This window comes from Heteronotia binoei, chromosome 1 (genome assembly GCF_032191835.1).
Source record: "Heteronotia binoei isolate CCM8104 ecotype False Entrance Well chromosome 1, APGP_CSIRO_Hbin_v1, whole genome shotgun sequence".
Taxonomy (NCBI): Eukaryota; Metazoa; Chordata; class Lepidosauria; order Squamata; family Gekkonidae; genus Heteronotia; species Heteronotia binoei.
Window position 1 is genome coordinate 234,052,641 of NC_083223.1, and position 17,223 is coordinate 234,069,863.

The 17,223-nt window shown below is 42.0% G+C and overlaps 1 protein-coding gene across 1 annotated transcript in view; it reads left to right on the forward strand.

Annotated features, from left to right (window-relative positions):
* Positions 1–16,355, forward strand: part of CFAP36 (cilia and flagella associated protein 36) — a 31,799-nt gene extending 15,444 nt beyond the window's left edge. Inside the window, exons 4-10 of the mRNA XM_060249297.1 lie at positions 904–1,018; positions 2,914–3,001; positions 3,535–3,586; positions 4,566–4,674; positions 5,905–6,035; positions 11,695–11,847; positions 15,965–16,355. Coding sequence (XP_060105280.1) covers positions 904–1,018; positions 2,914–3,001; positions 3,535–3,586; positions 4,566–4,674; positions 5,905–6,035; positions 11,695–11,847; positions 15,965–16,054 — 738 coding nt within the window. The 3' untranslated portion in view covers positions 16,055–16,355. The remainder of the gene's footprint in view (positions 1–903; positions 1,019–2,913; positions 3,002–3,534; positions 3,587–4,565; positions 4,675–5,904; positions 6,036–11,694; positions 11,848–15,964) is intronic.
* The last annotated feature ends 868 nt before the right edge of the window (positions 16,356–17,223 follow it).

The window sequence follows — 17,223 nt, forward strand, 5'->3', positions numbered from 1 at the left end:
TGCCACAGTGTGTGTATATATATGTATGTATGTGTATGTGTGTATATATATATATGTGTGTGTGTGTGTATGTATAATTTTTTTGGCCACTGTGTGACACAGAGTATTGGACTGGATTGGCCATTGGCCTGATCCAGCATGGCTTCTCTTATGTTCTTATCATTTCCCAATGAATCAGGATATGCTGTGCTGGCACTTGCTTAAGCACAGTATCTGCTCAAGGACTTAAAATGAGATACTTTCCCTAGAAATTAAACCCTAGAGCTGAACCAAAACAGCAACACAACCCCCCCAATTTGTAGTCTTTTGCGCAAGCTATGAAAAGTGGGCCCTTACTCTAGGTCATGAATTCTCAGTGTAGTGCCCATAGGCACCATGGTACCCACTGACAGCTGCCAGGTGTTTTTAAAAGTGAGAGAGGCCAGCTTCTGATTGAGCGTATTGTTTTGAGAGGAGCTGCCACTGAAGCACGAGGATCTTGACTGACTAAAGGTAAGCTGCGTATATACGCAAGAAGATATTTTAAAACAGTATGACAATTTTAAAAGACATTCAGAGCTTCTGCCTGTAAAGAGTTATTATCAGGGTTCTGCATAACTCCACTTCCTGACGTATTGTGGCTGGTGCTGCCTCCTGTAGCAGCCATTTGTGGTTGTCCCCACCACCCTGTGATAGTTCCAAAGAGGCCCACAGGCTCAGAAAGCTTGAGGATCTCTGCTTTAAGAGATTTTTGGGAGACCTGTGAACTAGTGGCAGAATATATCCATTTTACCAGAAGCAGTTTCCAGGAGATGGAGTCTTAGGTGGGGAGCCATTTGCATTACTTAGGTTGGAGGACAGCTGTGCAGGAGGCAGAGTCACAGTTGGATCACTTTGTTGAATGTTGTTGTTATTTGCACACAGGCCATTTTACAGCCAGTATTGGCAGCAGAAGACTTCAGATTGTTTAAAGAAATGATGGTCCAGAAAAATATTGAAATGCAATTGCAGGCCATAAGAATAATTCAGGAAAGAAATGGTAAGAAAGGTAGTAAGAACTTTTCTTATCTCTTTGTTTGCTGTGACCAGACCTGACTATTTTTTCCATGACATCAGTGGAATCAATGACCTATGGGTGCAATATTGAGAAGAAAAATATTGGCAAAGCCAGGAGAGGTAACAATGAGACAGGGAAAGAGGGGGCTATGGCAGATGTGTTCTACTTCTGCCCTCCAGGCATCCCCACAATGCCTTCCTACAGGAAGAATAGTCATAAACTAAGCACCATCAACCAATGAAAAGCTGTGGAACCTCTGGTGGGGATAGTGGAGACTTAAGTGGAAGGCAAGTATGTCAGGCTTCCTTGGGAGATGGTGAGCTCTCCTTCCTTGGAAGTTTTTAAACAGGCTAGATGACCATCTGACAGCAATGCTGATCCTGTGCATTTAAAAAGGTAAGGTAGTCCCCTGTGCAAACATCAGTCATTTCTGACTCTGGGGTGACGTCACATCACGATGTTTTCACAGCAGACTTTTTATGGGGTGGTTTGCTATTGCCTTCCCCAGTCATCTACACTTTGAATTTGAATTTAGGAGGAGGTATTTGTGGATTTCCTGCATTGTGCAAGGGGATCCTGCATTGTGCAGATGACCCTGGGGGATCCCTTCTAACTCTATGAGTCTAAGATTCTGTGATTCCATTGCCTCAACCAGGGCCTGGGGAAGCAACAGAGAAATGAGGAAAATTACCAGGAGATTAGTTAGGTTTTGCCCAGTGAAGGGAAAGAACTCAAACATCTATAATATAGGTACGTAGGGCTCAGGGGCCAATAAAGAGGCAGGAATAGAGCAGGTATCCTGTGTTACCTTAGGAGAACAGTGAGTGACTTGTAAAAAATATCCCAGGAGACAAGCCAAACCTATTTCAATAGGCTGAGGTTTTTGGATGAATAAAAAAAATTCTCTTCCCATTTTTTCCCAGTCACTGACAGAAACACACTGTCAGTTCAGTAAAGCTATAGGTGTGGAAAAATGTAAGTGTTTTAAAGCATTGTCCTGCTGTCCCTTGCTGTAATAACCAGTAACTTGTTACAGGCATTGTCTTATTCATCAAACCACTAAGCATTGAGCTGTTCTAGAGCCAGTTTGGTGTAGTGGTTAAGTGTGCGGACTCTTATCTGGGAGAACTGGGTTTGATTCTCCACTCCTTCACTTGCACCTGCTGGAATGGCCTTGGGTTAGCCATAGCTATCACAGGAGTTGTCCTTGAAAGGGCAGCTGCTGTGAGAGCCCTCTCAGCCCCACCCACCTCACAGGGTGTCTATTGTTGGGGGAGAAGATATAGGAGATTGTAAGCCACTCTGAGTCTCTGATTCAGAGAGAAGGGCAAGGTATAAATCTACAGTAGTCTTCTTCTAAAGAAGAGACAATATATTTGTGTGTTGTGAAAGGAAGGTATTAGTGTGAATCACCCCAGGAGTGGGGGAGGGGGAAGTAGCAAAAATTCCTATTCTAATTTGCCAGGCTTCCTCTGTAATAGCATGTAATATAATCCAGTTATTTGTTAACATTGTCTTACCACTTGCAATCCATGCCATAATTAAAATCAGTTGGATTAGTGTGCTGAAAGGTGGTATGGGGTGGGAGCTGAGAAAGTACTGTGCCATCACAGAGGCAAAACACAGGGGTGCAAGAGGGCAGAAAAAAAGGTTATTCCATCTGTTCATCCCTTGGGATTTCTGGTACCTGATGCTCCTCTAACATTACACTAATTTGGATAGAGCCTGTAGCAAGCACTGGAAATGAAGTTGCTCCCAAAAGTTCTGAAATAATTCTCTGAAATGTTGACCTTTGTTTGACAGGCATATTTTAAAATGGAGAACAGCCCCACCTTATCTTTAGGAACTGTATGCCTTCTGTTCCTTAATTTTAACAGGTGTGCTACCTGACTGCTTGACAGATGGGTCTGATGCATACACTGAAATTGAAGAAGAAGAAATGAAAATACTGAGGGAGGTTCTTAGGTAAGAAGACAGTTTCTGCATATAGATTTTGCTCTAGAATGCGGATAGTGACATGATGACAAGGACTTGGCAGAGCACAAAACTAACATTAGTAGAAGGATTTCCATAGTCCTATTCACTGACATATGCCAGGACATTATGAAGTTACAGGCAGTGAATGTCACAAATACGGAATTGAATTCAGTCTTACATTTGGAGTAAGCCTGTCATTTCACAGACCAGTTGGTTTAACTCTGTATGTGAGGAAGAGATGATCGAGCAATTTCCCTGGAGCATGGGGTAGTCCACAGTTCAGGACTAGGTGGCTGCTCAACTGCTTCCCAGGAAGTTGGCAAGTTAATACTTCTGAGAATAATTAACATTCTTATTTTGCCTAACGGGGAACAGCTGACCGTGTTACGGTATCATCTAGGAATTAGAAATTGGGAGTTCTCTGAGCCGTAATTGGTTTTTGTGTGTGTGTGTGTGAAAGCAGGTTGTTAAAGAAATGTGTCACACACATGAGCATTGCATTTTGCTTTGTTTTTGATCAGGAAATCAAAAGAAGAGTATGATCTAGAGCAAGAAAGGAAAAGGACTAAAGAGGTATGTTGAGATTCAGTTGAACACGTTTATTTACTTACTTACTTACTTCTCTTATACTTCGTCTTTCTCCCCCATGGGGACCCAAAGCGGCTTCCATCATTCTCCTCTCCATCTTATCTTCACAACTTTGTGAGGTAGGTTAGACTTGACAGTGTGTGACTGTTCCAGGGTCACCAAGTGAGCTCTCAGGGCATTGTGGGCATTGAACCTGGGCTTTCCAGATCCAACATTCTAGTCATTGCACCACGTTGGCACCATACTGCATCTACTATGTGGATGTTGTGAAGCTATTACTACTAATAATAACTTTTCTTCAGCATTTTGGTTTGTCAATGAGGACTTCAGTCATTCACATGTGCTTATCAGGCTTTACTGACTTAATAAAAGGCCTCAAATAGAATGTTGCTCTAGTTGTTGAAGCTGCATATAAAGGGAGTATTCCAGTTCTGTTTTATTGTTAATTTGTGTTTTCTAAGCACATTTTAAATAATGATTATATAGCAGCAGTGGACTGATACATGGGGGGGGGAGGTTTAAATCCCCCACAATTAAAGTAGCATTTTCTGCACAAGCACAGAAAACACACTTACATTGGTAATTGGCAGTGGAATAGGAGAGCTGCCCTAGGTTCGGTGGTGGCAGTGCAGCCCGGGAGTCCCGCTGGCAGCTGCTCTGACCCAGCCATTATGGTGGAGGACGTCAGCTGTTGTTCTGGACCTTGCAGCAGCGGAGGAGCACACCAGCAGCTGCTCTAGCCCAGCCGTGGGAGGCCCAGCAGTGGTGGTGGAGGAGCAGCAGTTGGTATGCTCTACTGTGGCGGCCAGTCTTGGAGCACCAGCCAGTGTCCTCTGAAGGAATCCCTCCCTGCCATACCACAAGTATCATGGATTCACACTTGTTAATATACTTTTCCTAGCCTAGTTGGTATGTGTGACAGATATCTTACTTTTATACTCTCTTGTTGCTCTTAAATGTCAAGTTACATGATAAAGTGAGATCATCTGATGGTGCGCACAGATCTCCAGGACATCGGAGTGAAAGTGCGGGAGCTAAAGAACCTGTTCAGCGTGCTCCCAAGCTGCCATCTGGTATGATTATCTTCAAGTATCTATGTATTTAAAAATATATAGCATGTTGCCATTTGTTGTAGGACAAAAAAACAATTTTGATAGTTCAACTGATAGAAATAACAAAGCATAGCTAGTATGAAAAATGCAGAGCAAATGGGAGGAGGTAGTCCTTTTCATTTTCTGCTAAGGCTGTTCAGATTATAACAATTGGTAAGATTCTGAGTATGAACAAAATCTACCTGCCCTCTCATCCAAAGAGAAATGTAATGGTGTATATCGTTATGCCACTCTAACTCCTGTCCCTGGTTGTGGCTGTTGGATGCTGAAGGGGAGAGAAGGAAGAACTCAGGGTCAGATAGAGCTAGTGGAGACCCGACCCAAGTGGCCCTGACTTGTTGGAAATCAGAAATCATAAAAATATCCTTCTTGACTTTATCTCAGTAAAGGACTTCCCCCCACACCCATCCCAGGAAAACTGTTCCACAACTTTGTGTTAAATAGCTAAAGATTTTCTAATAATCTAAATTTGTTAGTTTCAAACTTGTAGTTGTTGTTCCTTGTACTCCAGGTTAGATTGGCCTGGGATCCTGGAGGTTTTTTGCTTTTGTCTGGGCATACAGCAAGGATCACTGAGGAAGTGGAGGGGGAGGTAGTTGTGAATTTCCTGTGTTGTCCAGGAGGTTGGAATAGATGACCTTTGAGGTCCCTTCCAGCTCTGTGTTTCTACTTAAAGTTGAAGCCCTAGCTGTTGTGATGTAGAGTTTGGGTTGGATTTTGGAAGACCTGAGCTCAGGTCTCACCTTTGTCATGAATTTGGGGGATGTCATTTAGAAAAAATTAAGAGCCTACCATTCGTAACAGTAAAATAGGGAAGAAAAACAGCAGTGGCCTCTTTCATAGTATTGTTGAGAGGGCCAAAAATGTAAGTAACTTTGCAGATAGGAAAGGTGAAAATATTCTAGAACATTCTAGGGGTAAATATTCTAGATCTTTGGTTGTGTTTTCCGTCCGCAGAAAGGCACTTTCAACAGGTTGAAGTGTGTGTAATTATTTATTTAGGCTAATGGTCTTTTCCTGTAGCAGACTTCTGCTCTGTGCCTAGAGCTTTTCCTGGGGATTCCCCTGTACTCCGGTGAGCTGCTCTGGGAGGAGGGAGACAGGAAATTTCTATTCTGTGAGTGCAGCTGAACTGATTTCTTTAATTTATGCCAGTAGGGTGTAATACAGTTTTTCTCACTGAAAGTTTAGATCTTGAGGCAAAAAACAAAAGTCTTTCTACCCGCGAAGTGCCCTCTGCCAAACAGAAGGAAGAGAGTCAGAAAAAAACAATTGGAAATGGTTCTGAATGTGTCATGAAGCAAGCGAGAACTGAAGGACGAGTAAGTTGAAAGTTCTCCCTGTTTTACAGTGCAGTCCATATGTAATTAATAGTGCAATTCTGTTGAGAGTTAATCCAGTCTAAGCCTGTTGTAGGCTTAGACCGGAATAATTGTGTTGGATTGTGTTGTTTAGATACTAGAATATAATTTTGTATTAGTTTTTGTATTTTGTTTGTTATAGTTGTGTATAAATGCCTAGTTGAATGCAATGGTAAATATATCAGTAAGAGGGTTTGTTGTTTTTTGACAGTCTCCCCACCATAGATTCCCAGTTCCTTCTCCTGGCTGTTCCTGAAGGTTCCTTGTCACGCAGTAGCAGTATTTCAAGGAACTCAGTGGGCCAGCAAAGGGCACAGAAAAGTTCCATTTCACTAATACAAGTGTCTTCCATTAGCAGAAAATTCCCACTGGGTCCAGACTAGCAGTGAATTTTTTGGGGGGTCCAGTAGATATGAACAAAAAATACTGATTAAAAAAAAAGCTAACAGGAGAAGCCAGTGCAAAACTGAGCTGTCGGGGAACAGTCTGCTCCTCAGGGGCACAGCTGATCCTGGCTGGGCTTGCTTGCCCCAGGAAATGCTGTGCTGTGTGGAACACATCGCTCTTGTGGGCACAGCTAATCCTGGTTGGGCTTGCTTATCCTGCAGTCCAGTTAAAGTAGGCTATAGGAGAAGTGAGCCCCAGGAGCTGCTGTGCTGTGCTGAGCACATTGCTTATGGTGGCACAGCTGATTCTGGCTTGGTTTGTTTTGCAGTCTGGTTTAAACCAGGTATAATGGTCCCGTCCATTTCCCTCCCTCAGAAGCAAGATTTCCCCTCCATTCCCCCTCCCCCCCTTATGGATTGAGTTGCTCTCGTAATGTGTTTTCTTCTTTGCTGAAGAACTCTGGCTGTTTGACCCTTTGATAATAGGATATTTTGGCTGTTGGCTTAGCCCAGGAATCTGGGGGAAGGATCAGGAGCCTGCTTTAACTTAAATGGCACTTGAAGTGTTTTGAAATTAAAAAATAACAAAATATTTTATTTAACATAGAGGGGAAAGGTCAGGTAAAATTAAGGTAAAATTTCTGAGGTAAAATCAGTACATGCACAGACTTTAATTCTTATGTTTCTGGCTAATGAGCTTTTCTTAAGCTATGTTTTACCAGTGTTGCATTTTAAGAAATGAGGAACCATATATAACAGTTAAAAGCTCAGATTGACATCAGGTAAAAACAGCAGACCTGAATATCAGAGGTATAGAATGTAGTATCAGAGATTCAAAATCAATCATCAGTCTGAGAGGAAGGCTATATGAAGTAGGAAGGAGAGTGGAAATGAGGAAGTGACAAGTTTAAATTGACTCTCATTGGAGATTTGTAAAGTATGTGATCCTTTGGGTTTTTTTGATGTACAATTGGACTTTGCAGGTGTGACCCACATCTACCCCCAAATGCTTGGAAATTCATTCCAAAATTAACAGGATGGTCATGTCTGTAAATGTTAAAGCTAAGAGACTGCACAATGCTACAAGTATTTTTAACTGACATTTATATGGTTCATTATAGTTTTAAAAAGCAGTTTGTATTTACAGAAGCTTAGGAAAAACAAGTCAAAAGACTGAAATGGAATTCTGTTGATTCTCCTTCCAGGAATGTAGGAATAATATTGATAAAGTGGTCTGATGTTCTCAGTGATAGGACAGGGCAGATCCAATTACACAACATAGACTTGAGCTGAATAAGGAAATCCTTGAGTTCCAGGCAAAGGATGTCACTTTTGGGAAACTGATCTCATGAGCAATGGCATACACTTGTGTTCAGAAGATCAAGGATATACTTAAAATTGAACGTGATGTGTCCTGCAGGCTCTGCTCTCCTAGCTTGTACATGGAAGCTGCTGAGAAAGGGATCAGGTAGTGTGTATGAATAAAGGAGGTGAAGAACCATGGCTTTAGTGTAAATTTTCCTTCCTATATTAATGAGTCAAGATGTTTCGTTCTTAAGACACCAAACTACACCCTTTTGTAACATATGGCTCCCATTTGGCAAACTTTACAATCCTCCAGGGTATAAACTATTTTCTAGATAGGATTTAATAACAGATTTATTGTGGTGTAAACTTTTGTGGACTAGAATCCACCCCAGTGGAAGCATGAAATTTGTTCTTGTTTGGCTGATATTTTTACATGGTATAGATAGGAAAAATAAACTGTGAGGTCAAAAGGCAGTGACATATAGCATGCACAGTCTATAACATTTCTATGAAAGCTCAAATATACAGAAGATAATAACCATTTACAGCTGCTGCAGGTCATCACGTAATCTTGCTAGTTTTGTTAAACTAAATGTCTTTGTTGTGAAAGGATCCTTAATCATGATTGAACCTTAATTAGATAGTGTCAGGCATCCTGACAGATTTTGATTAGTAGTTTCATGCTGATGTTTCCCTTTGAAGTTCTGTTGAATAATAGGAACTTCCAGGTCATCAACTGTAAATCCTGGGAGACTGAAATGACCACAATGGTTTTTAAATGATGCTGTTTTTCATAAAAGGTTTGTGTCCACTTGTTCTTTTGCATAGAGGTTGATGGGTTTGTCCTAAGGAGACAGCATAAGCTCATGTGATAATTAATAATAATAATAATAATAATAATAATAATAATATAATAAGTTTTTATTTATACCCTGCCCTCCCCGCCGAAGCAGGCTCAAGGCGGCTTAATTACATTGTGCTGGAGTATAAACAGGTGACTGGTTCCTGATGATATGACTGAGGTTACTAGGGTCGGTAATAGTATGATTTGAATGGCTATTGAGACAGTGTTATGTCTCTGCTGCTGTTATTTATTTATTTGGTTCAGTTTCTATCCTGCCTTTCCCACAAATGGGCTCAAGGCAGGTTACAGCATTGGTTTAAAACAATAAATTAACCATTAAAACCTATAAAATCTGTAATCCCTAACAAGATGGTGCTCAGATTATTTAAGCTATTTACAATATGTCACAGAAGTTAATATACCCCCTCACATTTTGTAAATATTTAAGTATATCTTTTCATGTGACAACACTGAAGAAATGACACTTGGCTACAATGTAAAGTAGTGAGTCTACAGCTTGCATAACAGTGTAAATGTGCTGTCCCCTTAAAATTATGGAACACAGCCATTAATGTCTAAACTGCTGGCAACAAAAGTGAGTACACCCCTAAGTGATAATGTCCAAATGGGGCCCAAAGTGTCAATATTTTGTGTGGCCACCATTATTTTCCAGCACTGCCTTAACCGTCTTGGGCATAGAGTTCACCAGAGCTTCACAGGTTGCCACTGGAGTCCTCTTCCACTCCTTCATGACGTCACGTAGCCAGTGGATGTTAGAGACCTTATGCACTTCCACCTTCTGTTTCAGGATGCCCCACAGATGCTCAATAGGGTTTAGGTCTGGAGACATGCTTGGCCAGTCCATCACCTTTACCCTCAGCTTCTATAGCAAGGCAGTGGTCGTTTTGGAGGTGTGTTTGGGGTTGTTATCATATTGGAATACTGCCCTGTGGCCCAGTCTCCAAAGGGAGGGGATCATCCTCTGCTTCAGTATGTCACAGTACATGTTGGCATTCATGGTTCCCTCAATGAACTGTAGCTCCCCAGTGCTGGCAGCACTCATGCAGCCCCAGATCATGACATTCCCACCACCATGCTTGAGTGTAGGCAAGACCCACTTGTCTTTATACTCCTCACCTGGTTGCTGCCACACACGCTTGACACCATCTGAACCAAATAAGTTTATCTTGGTCTCATCGGACCACAGCACATGGTTCCAGAAATCTTGGAAATGGAATGAATATAGTTTTATTTTTAGGACTGTCTATAGGCAGTGGATGTGTGATATGCCCTGGGCTGTGACTGAAAGCATCTAGGTATGTGTAACAGTCTGCAAGTTTTTAATATAAGGTTCTAATAATGCTTGTCATGTGGCTGCACATTGGTCTACAAAAGGGTAGGTGCTGTGTGGACTGGTCCAGGTTTAAGTTGATGATGGGTGATAGTTGTTGAAACTCTGGTACAGTCTTTCAGGGGCTTCATTTCTGTGGGTCCAGATAATGTTATCAATATATTTCTTAAAAAAGGTGCAACTAAAGAAGCACTCCTCTGTATCACCCATGAATATACTGGGCACCCATACAAGTATTGTTTATTTATTTAGAACATCTTAATGTCCTTAGTACCCATGACTGTGCAAGATACATGTTGTTCCGCACCCTGAAGTAACTGTGAATGAGAAGTCACATCACTTGGGAGCCAGGTGTGCTGATTTGTAGACTATTTGTGGATGTTGATGTTGTATAGAGCTCTACATTTTGTAGTCACCAATATCACATTATATTCTAAAGCAGATATTTTAACTTTTAAAATAGGAGAGAAATACTTTTCTCCCTTTCTCACAATACAAGAACTCGTGGGCATTTGATGAAATTGCTGAGCAGACAGTTTAAAAGGGATAAAAGGAAGTACTTCTTCACCCAAAGGGTGATTAACATGTGGAATTCACTGCCACAGGAGGTGGTGGCGGCCACAAGTATAGCCACCTTCAAGAAGGGTTTAGATAAAAATATGGAGCACAGAAGAAGAAGAAGATGATATTGGATTTATATCCCGCCCTTCACTCCGAAGGGTCTCAGAGCGGCTCACAATCTCCTCTACCTTCCTCCCCCACAACAGACACCCTGTGAGGTGGGTGGGGCTGGAGAGGGCTCTCACAGCAGCTGCCCTTTCAAGGACAACCTCTGCCAGAGCTATGGCTGACCCAAGGCCATTCCAGCAGGTGCAAGTGGAGGAGTGGGGAATCAAACCCGGTTCTCCCAGATAAGAGTCCGCACACTTAACCACTACACCAAACTGGCACAGATCCATCAGTGGCTATTAGCCACAGTGTATGTGTGTATATAAAATTTTTTGCCACTGTGTGACACAGAGTGTTGGACTTGATGGGCCGTTGGCCTGATCCAACATGGCTTCTCTTATGTTCTTAACTGTGCTTCAAAGAAAATGTGAACAGTTAATGCAGTGAACATGTGTCATAATCATGGGAAGAACCAGTGAGGTGCAATAGACGATTTAGTGAAAAATTCTCAGTATATTTTCCAAATCACCTTCAGGAACACAACTACCATTTTCACACTAGACCTTTAATCCTAGTTTAGCCCTGTCCCCAAGCTGACATTCTACAATAAAATCATAAAATCATAGAGTCACAGAGTTGGTTTCTCTGAATCTAGTGTAGAATGTCAGTTTGGGGACAAGGCTAAACCAGAATTAAAGATCTAGTGTGAAATTGGTCACATCTCCTGGTGAGGCACTGACTCCAAATAGAGTAGTTTTAAAAAAAATTAGTTGGGGGTCACCTGTTCATTGAATATATTCATCAGGGAGCCAGGAGTGGTTGTGCATCTAATTTGACTGTATTTGCAGTGGCAGATGTGTGAATGAATAGTTTGGGATTATATTGGACATGGTGGTGGTAGTAGGGTAATGGGATTATTTTTTGTAAGTAATGGGAATAGTTTTTTTGAATTGGCAAGGTTTTTCTATAATAAAGGTTTATTTTAATAAACTATATAGAGGAAATGCTAAAAAATGTGCTTGAGAGATTATATAGTAAATGTGTGTTTTATATTTTTTTCAGAATTTATCAGAACTTGAAGCACATGAACTCAGGGAACGAGAGGAATACCTAAAGCAGAAGCGAGATGCACTGATGGCTTTGAAGAAAGATTCAAAAATCAATTTAGTACCCCAGAATACAGAGCAGAAAGAAGACTTGTTGCCTTCCAAAGAGGTGAAGAATGAGTATGTCACTTGGTTAGCATTAATGGGTCCTGTTTAAGAAATTTGTTTCTATTGAAAATATGGACCCTTAGTCAGGGGTACACATAGAGCCCTGATATTTTGAACTATGCTGTTCGACAGGAACTAGGAAATTTGGTACCAGGATAAGGGACTAAATCCAGTCCCTTGTTCTGCTTCCCAGTTTATCAGTATTCAAGTTCTTTAACTAGCTCTGTGTACCATGTTTCCCCGAAAATAAGACACTGTCTTATATTTGTTTTTTCTCAAGAAGACACACTAGGGCTTATTTTCAGGGGATGTCTTATTTTTTATTAAGTATGATATAACAATCTACATTTATTCAAATACAGTTAAGTCATCTTCTGGAACATTGTCATAACTCTCCAGGTATTTCAGTCTTCCTTACCACTCCGCGCCGAAATGCATGGCGTGGCTATGCAGATATGCTGTATAGCCACGCCCATCACTAGGTCTTATTATCGGGGTAGGGTTTATATTTAACAAACACATAGAAATCCTGCTAGGGCTTATTTTTTGGGTAGATCTTATTTTCAGGGAAACAGGGTACCTATAGCCCTGGTACAGGCGTTTCCATATTCAGATAGGGATTATTTGAGGAAGGCTGCTGCTGTCTGTATGACTCCTAACTAATCAAGGTGATTTATTTATTTTACTTCATTTATATCCACCTTTCTTGCCCGTCGGGGGGCCTCAAAGTAGCTTACATCATTCTCCTCCATTTTATCCTTACAACAATACAGTAAAGTAGACTAGGCAGAGTGTGTGTGACCAGGTCAAAGTCACCCAGCAAACTTCCATGGGAGAGTGAGGATTCAAACCTGAGTATCCAACATCATGCTTTTCAGTAGTTTACACTTTCAGCTTCTATGGCGGTACTCTAGGACTCAGTAATCAAAGATGCACGTGTGAATTATACTGGCACAGAAGAGTCTTTTTCAAATTCCTAATATAATTTACAACAGTACAACTATTATATACTGCTAAACTATACATATGCATGTGCACATGCGTCAGTGCTATTTGCATTCCTGACTCCATTCGCTCCCTTGGTATAATCCTCAGGTCTAACTTACTGCTTGGAGACATAAAAGATAGGGAAACGTTCTTGTACAGGATGCCCTTCTGTTTGCACAATTCATTGAAAAGCATATAGATCATGTTGATAAATGAACTAAAATACTATGTAGCTTTTTCCATTCTCTAATAGTAATCAAGGATCTCTCCCATTCATGTAGCAAAGGGATTGTCAGATGAATTGTAGTGTGGCCCTCCTGTATCTATCAGGCAGCAGGAATAAAAATTATCTTCATGCATTCCTAATGTTGTGCATATTTTTGAAATCCTTTTTAATGCTCCCCCATAGTTTAGAAGAGAGTTGGAGACTGAGATGATAGTGGTTACTGAGTGAGTTTCTGGCAGAGATAGTGTTCAGACTGGGGCCTGTGCGGTTCAGTGTTGGTTGCCATGTTACACGCTAGTCCTCAAGATGGACTTTGAACCTTGTTCCTTGTCCTCACAGGCACAAGATAAAGGAACACAATTATATCTTTAGAAAAAGCCCATACTTGCTCAAGACATTTTGAAACAGTGTATACTTTTTCTTATATAGGCTATTTAGCTTGCTATTACTTCACAATTCAGTGATTAATATGGTGAAGTGAAACCTCACAACTTTCAAGAATACATGAGAGATTCTTGCAATACACAAGCACAAATCCCTAGAACATATATATTTTTTAACTGAACCTGTACTGGCAAAACGAAAGAATTTGTGCTGGCTGAGGAAAAGATTGGTCACAGAAATGTAGATGGCAACAAGTATTAACTTCATTAAATTTATTTTGAAACTTGGAATAAGGTCCGTTGTGGAGAAAAATACAGTGGGCTCTAGAAAGAGGCTCTGGGCAAGTGCCCCCCCTCACTGTCTTCCCACCCACCCAAGGAAGCCATTTTCTGTAGGGGAATTGATCTGACTTCAGCTTTCCATCTCCTCCCCACTTACTGCAGTCTCTACCTAGGAAAAGTACAGTCTTTCTCCACATTGTGGACCAAAACAGTTTATATCATTCTCCTCTCCCCCTTTTGATCTGCACAACAATCCTATGAGGTAGGTTAGGCTGACTGTCTAGGATTGGTCCAAAATCACATTGTGGACCAAAGCAGGAGGGAAGTGACCTTAGCAAGGTATAATGTCAGTCGACCCTGCAAAGCAGCCATTTTCCCCTGGGGAAATTGATCTCTGCCATCTGGAGAGCAGCTGTAATTCTGAGTGATCTCCAGCCCTCACCTGGAAATTGGCAACAATAGTCCCCAGGAGCAAATGACTGGCTTGGAGGGTGGAGTCTGTGGCATCGTACCTGTCTGAGGTCCCACCCCTCAACAAATTCCACCCTCTCCAAGCTCCACCCCTCAAATCTGGGGATTTCTCAACCTGGAGTTGGCAACCTTATCTCTTTCCCCCTCTCTGCAGCCTCCACCTAGGAGAAGCAATCTTTCTTCTGTGTGTGTGTGGGAACCAAAGCAGCTTACATCAGGGGTGGCCAACGGTAACTCTCCGGATGTTTTTTGCCTACAACTCCCATCAGCCCCAGCCAGCATGGCCAATGGCTGGGGCTGATGGGAGTTGTAGGCAAAAAACATCTGGAGAGCTACTGTTGGCCACCCCTGGCTTACATCATTCTCCTATCCTCCCCTTTGATCTGCACAAAACCAGTGAAGTAGGTTAGGCTGGAAGTCTGTGACTGGTCTGAAATCACCCGGTCAGCTTCCACAGCAAGAGCCTGGGTCTGGCAGACCCTGCTCTGAAGGCCTAACTTGTATGCCACACTGGCTGTCATAGGGGGGCTGCTGCTGACAGGAGCAAACAGCCAGGCCTAGTTAAGTCATGCCAGTCAGGTGATAGCAGGTCACCCAGAGGATGCTGACAGGCCTAGGGTAGCCAGCCTCTAGGTGGAGCCTGAAGACCTCCTGGTATCACAACTGAACTCCAGACAACAGATCTTTCTTCCCATGGAGAAAATAACTGCTTTGGAGGGTTTAGGACTGGCTCCAATGAGTTCTCCCTCAGAGGCCTTCAGTGATACCTTTCAGACCAATGTTATTCTCTAATAACATCGTTGGTCTTAAGCACAGGACTTCATTCTCTTTCTCCCTTGATTTTCCTTCCTCTCCCCCCCCTTTCTGTATCTGCTCTGCTGTCACAGGGTGCCATTTCCCCCCATCTCTGGCTGCTTCTCTTTCAGAGGAGGAGCCCTCAACCAATCAAGGGAGGGCTTGCTCTGTCTCTTTCCCTCCTCCTCCCTCAGCCAATCGAGGGAAGGGTTTCTTTCTCTCCTCTGGGAAGCAGTGGCTCAACCCTTGTCTGTACTGGGTCTTGGCGGGTGGGGGTTGCTTTCCATTGAGACTGAGTGACAGGCAGCTTGGCCAGTGGGATAATAGGTGAACTGTGACCATTCTGTCTGGAGATTGGCTTGATGGTTCTCTGTACCCTGTTTCATAGTTGTGGAACAAACCTCTTTAATTTTTATCAGGAGAATTTTCATTCTGTATGAAATACTGAAAAACATGCTTCATAAATGGCCCCTTAGCGCCCTCCCCAGATTTCTCATTCTCACTTAATGAAGATAACTTAATGCTCAAAGTTCATTCACCACCAGGCATGTTCGTGTGAAAACATTCTCATACAGAAAATGGCAATTAATAGAGGTTGCAGTGCACCTTTAGTCTCAGATGTCTGTTGTATCTTTTCAATAGAACAGATTTAAAAAAATTAAACAATTGGTAAAATGTGCAAATGTAACAGGATGCTACATATATCTATACCTGCAAACCCCCCAGATCAGACATGTGCAGTTATCAGTGTGCCGGGAGTGGATGTAAATTTCTGCTACTTATATGCACCTTACTACCTCTGTAAGGTGTGTAAATACACACCCCACCTTGACAGTGCACTGACATATCCACTTTAACCTGAAGCTGTTTGTGTAGTACTTCTGTAGCATTAATTTCTATAAAAGAAGGTTCATGTTGGTAAATTGGGTAGCATTAAGCATTGCATGTTAATGTTTTCTTTTTTTTTGTTCTAGGGACTGTCTGAAGAAGAAGAGCAAAGGGCTTTAAAGAAGAAAAGAATCCTTGCAGCAAAGCTTAAAGAAGAAGTTATTAATAAGCAATAATCCAGAGAGCTGCTAAAAGGAGTTGGGGATAAGAATTACCTTTAGAATATATTTAACCATGAACTGAATTGTTTGCTTTCAAACATCCTATACATTAATATGATTTTATACATTGCAAAAGCAGTACATTTCTTCATTAAGTTTTAAATTAGATTAAACATTACATTAAGCATTGTTTAGATTCCTGTGGTTTCAAATCTTTATTGCTGAATGTGGTCATTATGGTATATGCTCAGTTCATTTTTAAGTAAGAACCTGTCACAACTTGTATCAGCTTAGCATTAAAATGATTAAACTCAAATTTCAATTTTGGAAGCTCTTATATAAACCCAATGGAGAAAATATGCTGGGTTTTAAGACAAACTGCGTACCTGTTCTAAGGAATTTTATGTATTTCAGTTGAACCCAGTATGTTATGTACTTGTACACTAAGCATCTCCTCTGTGTTCACTGTGTGTCTGACACATCTCTCTCTCTCTCGGCTTGGCTTCGCGAACGAAGATTTAAGAAGGGTGCAATAGTCCACGTTTGCTGCAGGCTCGCTGGTGGCTGACAAGACCAATGTGGGACAGGCAGGTCCGGCCACAGCGGCTGCAGGGAAAAGTCTGATTTAGGGTTGGTCCTGTAGCAGTGCGATTCTTCCTCAATCTCCTTTTGTCCTCAAGACCAGCTATGCGTGCGTTCTCAAAGGAAGAGACAGCCTGGTGGATGGTGTGCCTCCATGCTTTGCGATCTGAGGCTAGGTCAGACCACTGGTGATGGTTGATGTGACAGGTGCTAAGGGATTTCTTCAAGGAGTCCTTGTACCTCTTCTTTGGTGCCCCTCTATTTCGATGGCCGGTGGAGAGTTCGCCATACAGGGCAATCTTGGGAAGGCGGTGGTTTTCCATCCTAGAAATATGCCCTGCCCAGCGCAGCTGCGTCTTCAAAAGCAGTGCCTCGATGCTGGTAACCTCTGCCCGCTTGAGGACTTCAGTGTTGGTCTCAAAGTCACTCCAGTGGATGTTGAGGATGGTGCGAAGGCAGCGCTGATGAAAGCGCTCAAGGAGTCGCAGGTGATGACGGTATAAAACCCACGATTCGGAGCCATAGATGAGGGTTGTCATCACAACCGCTTTGTAAACATTGTACACTAAGCATCTCCTCTGTGTTCACTGTGTGTCTGACAC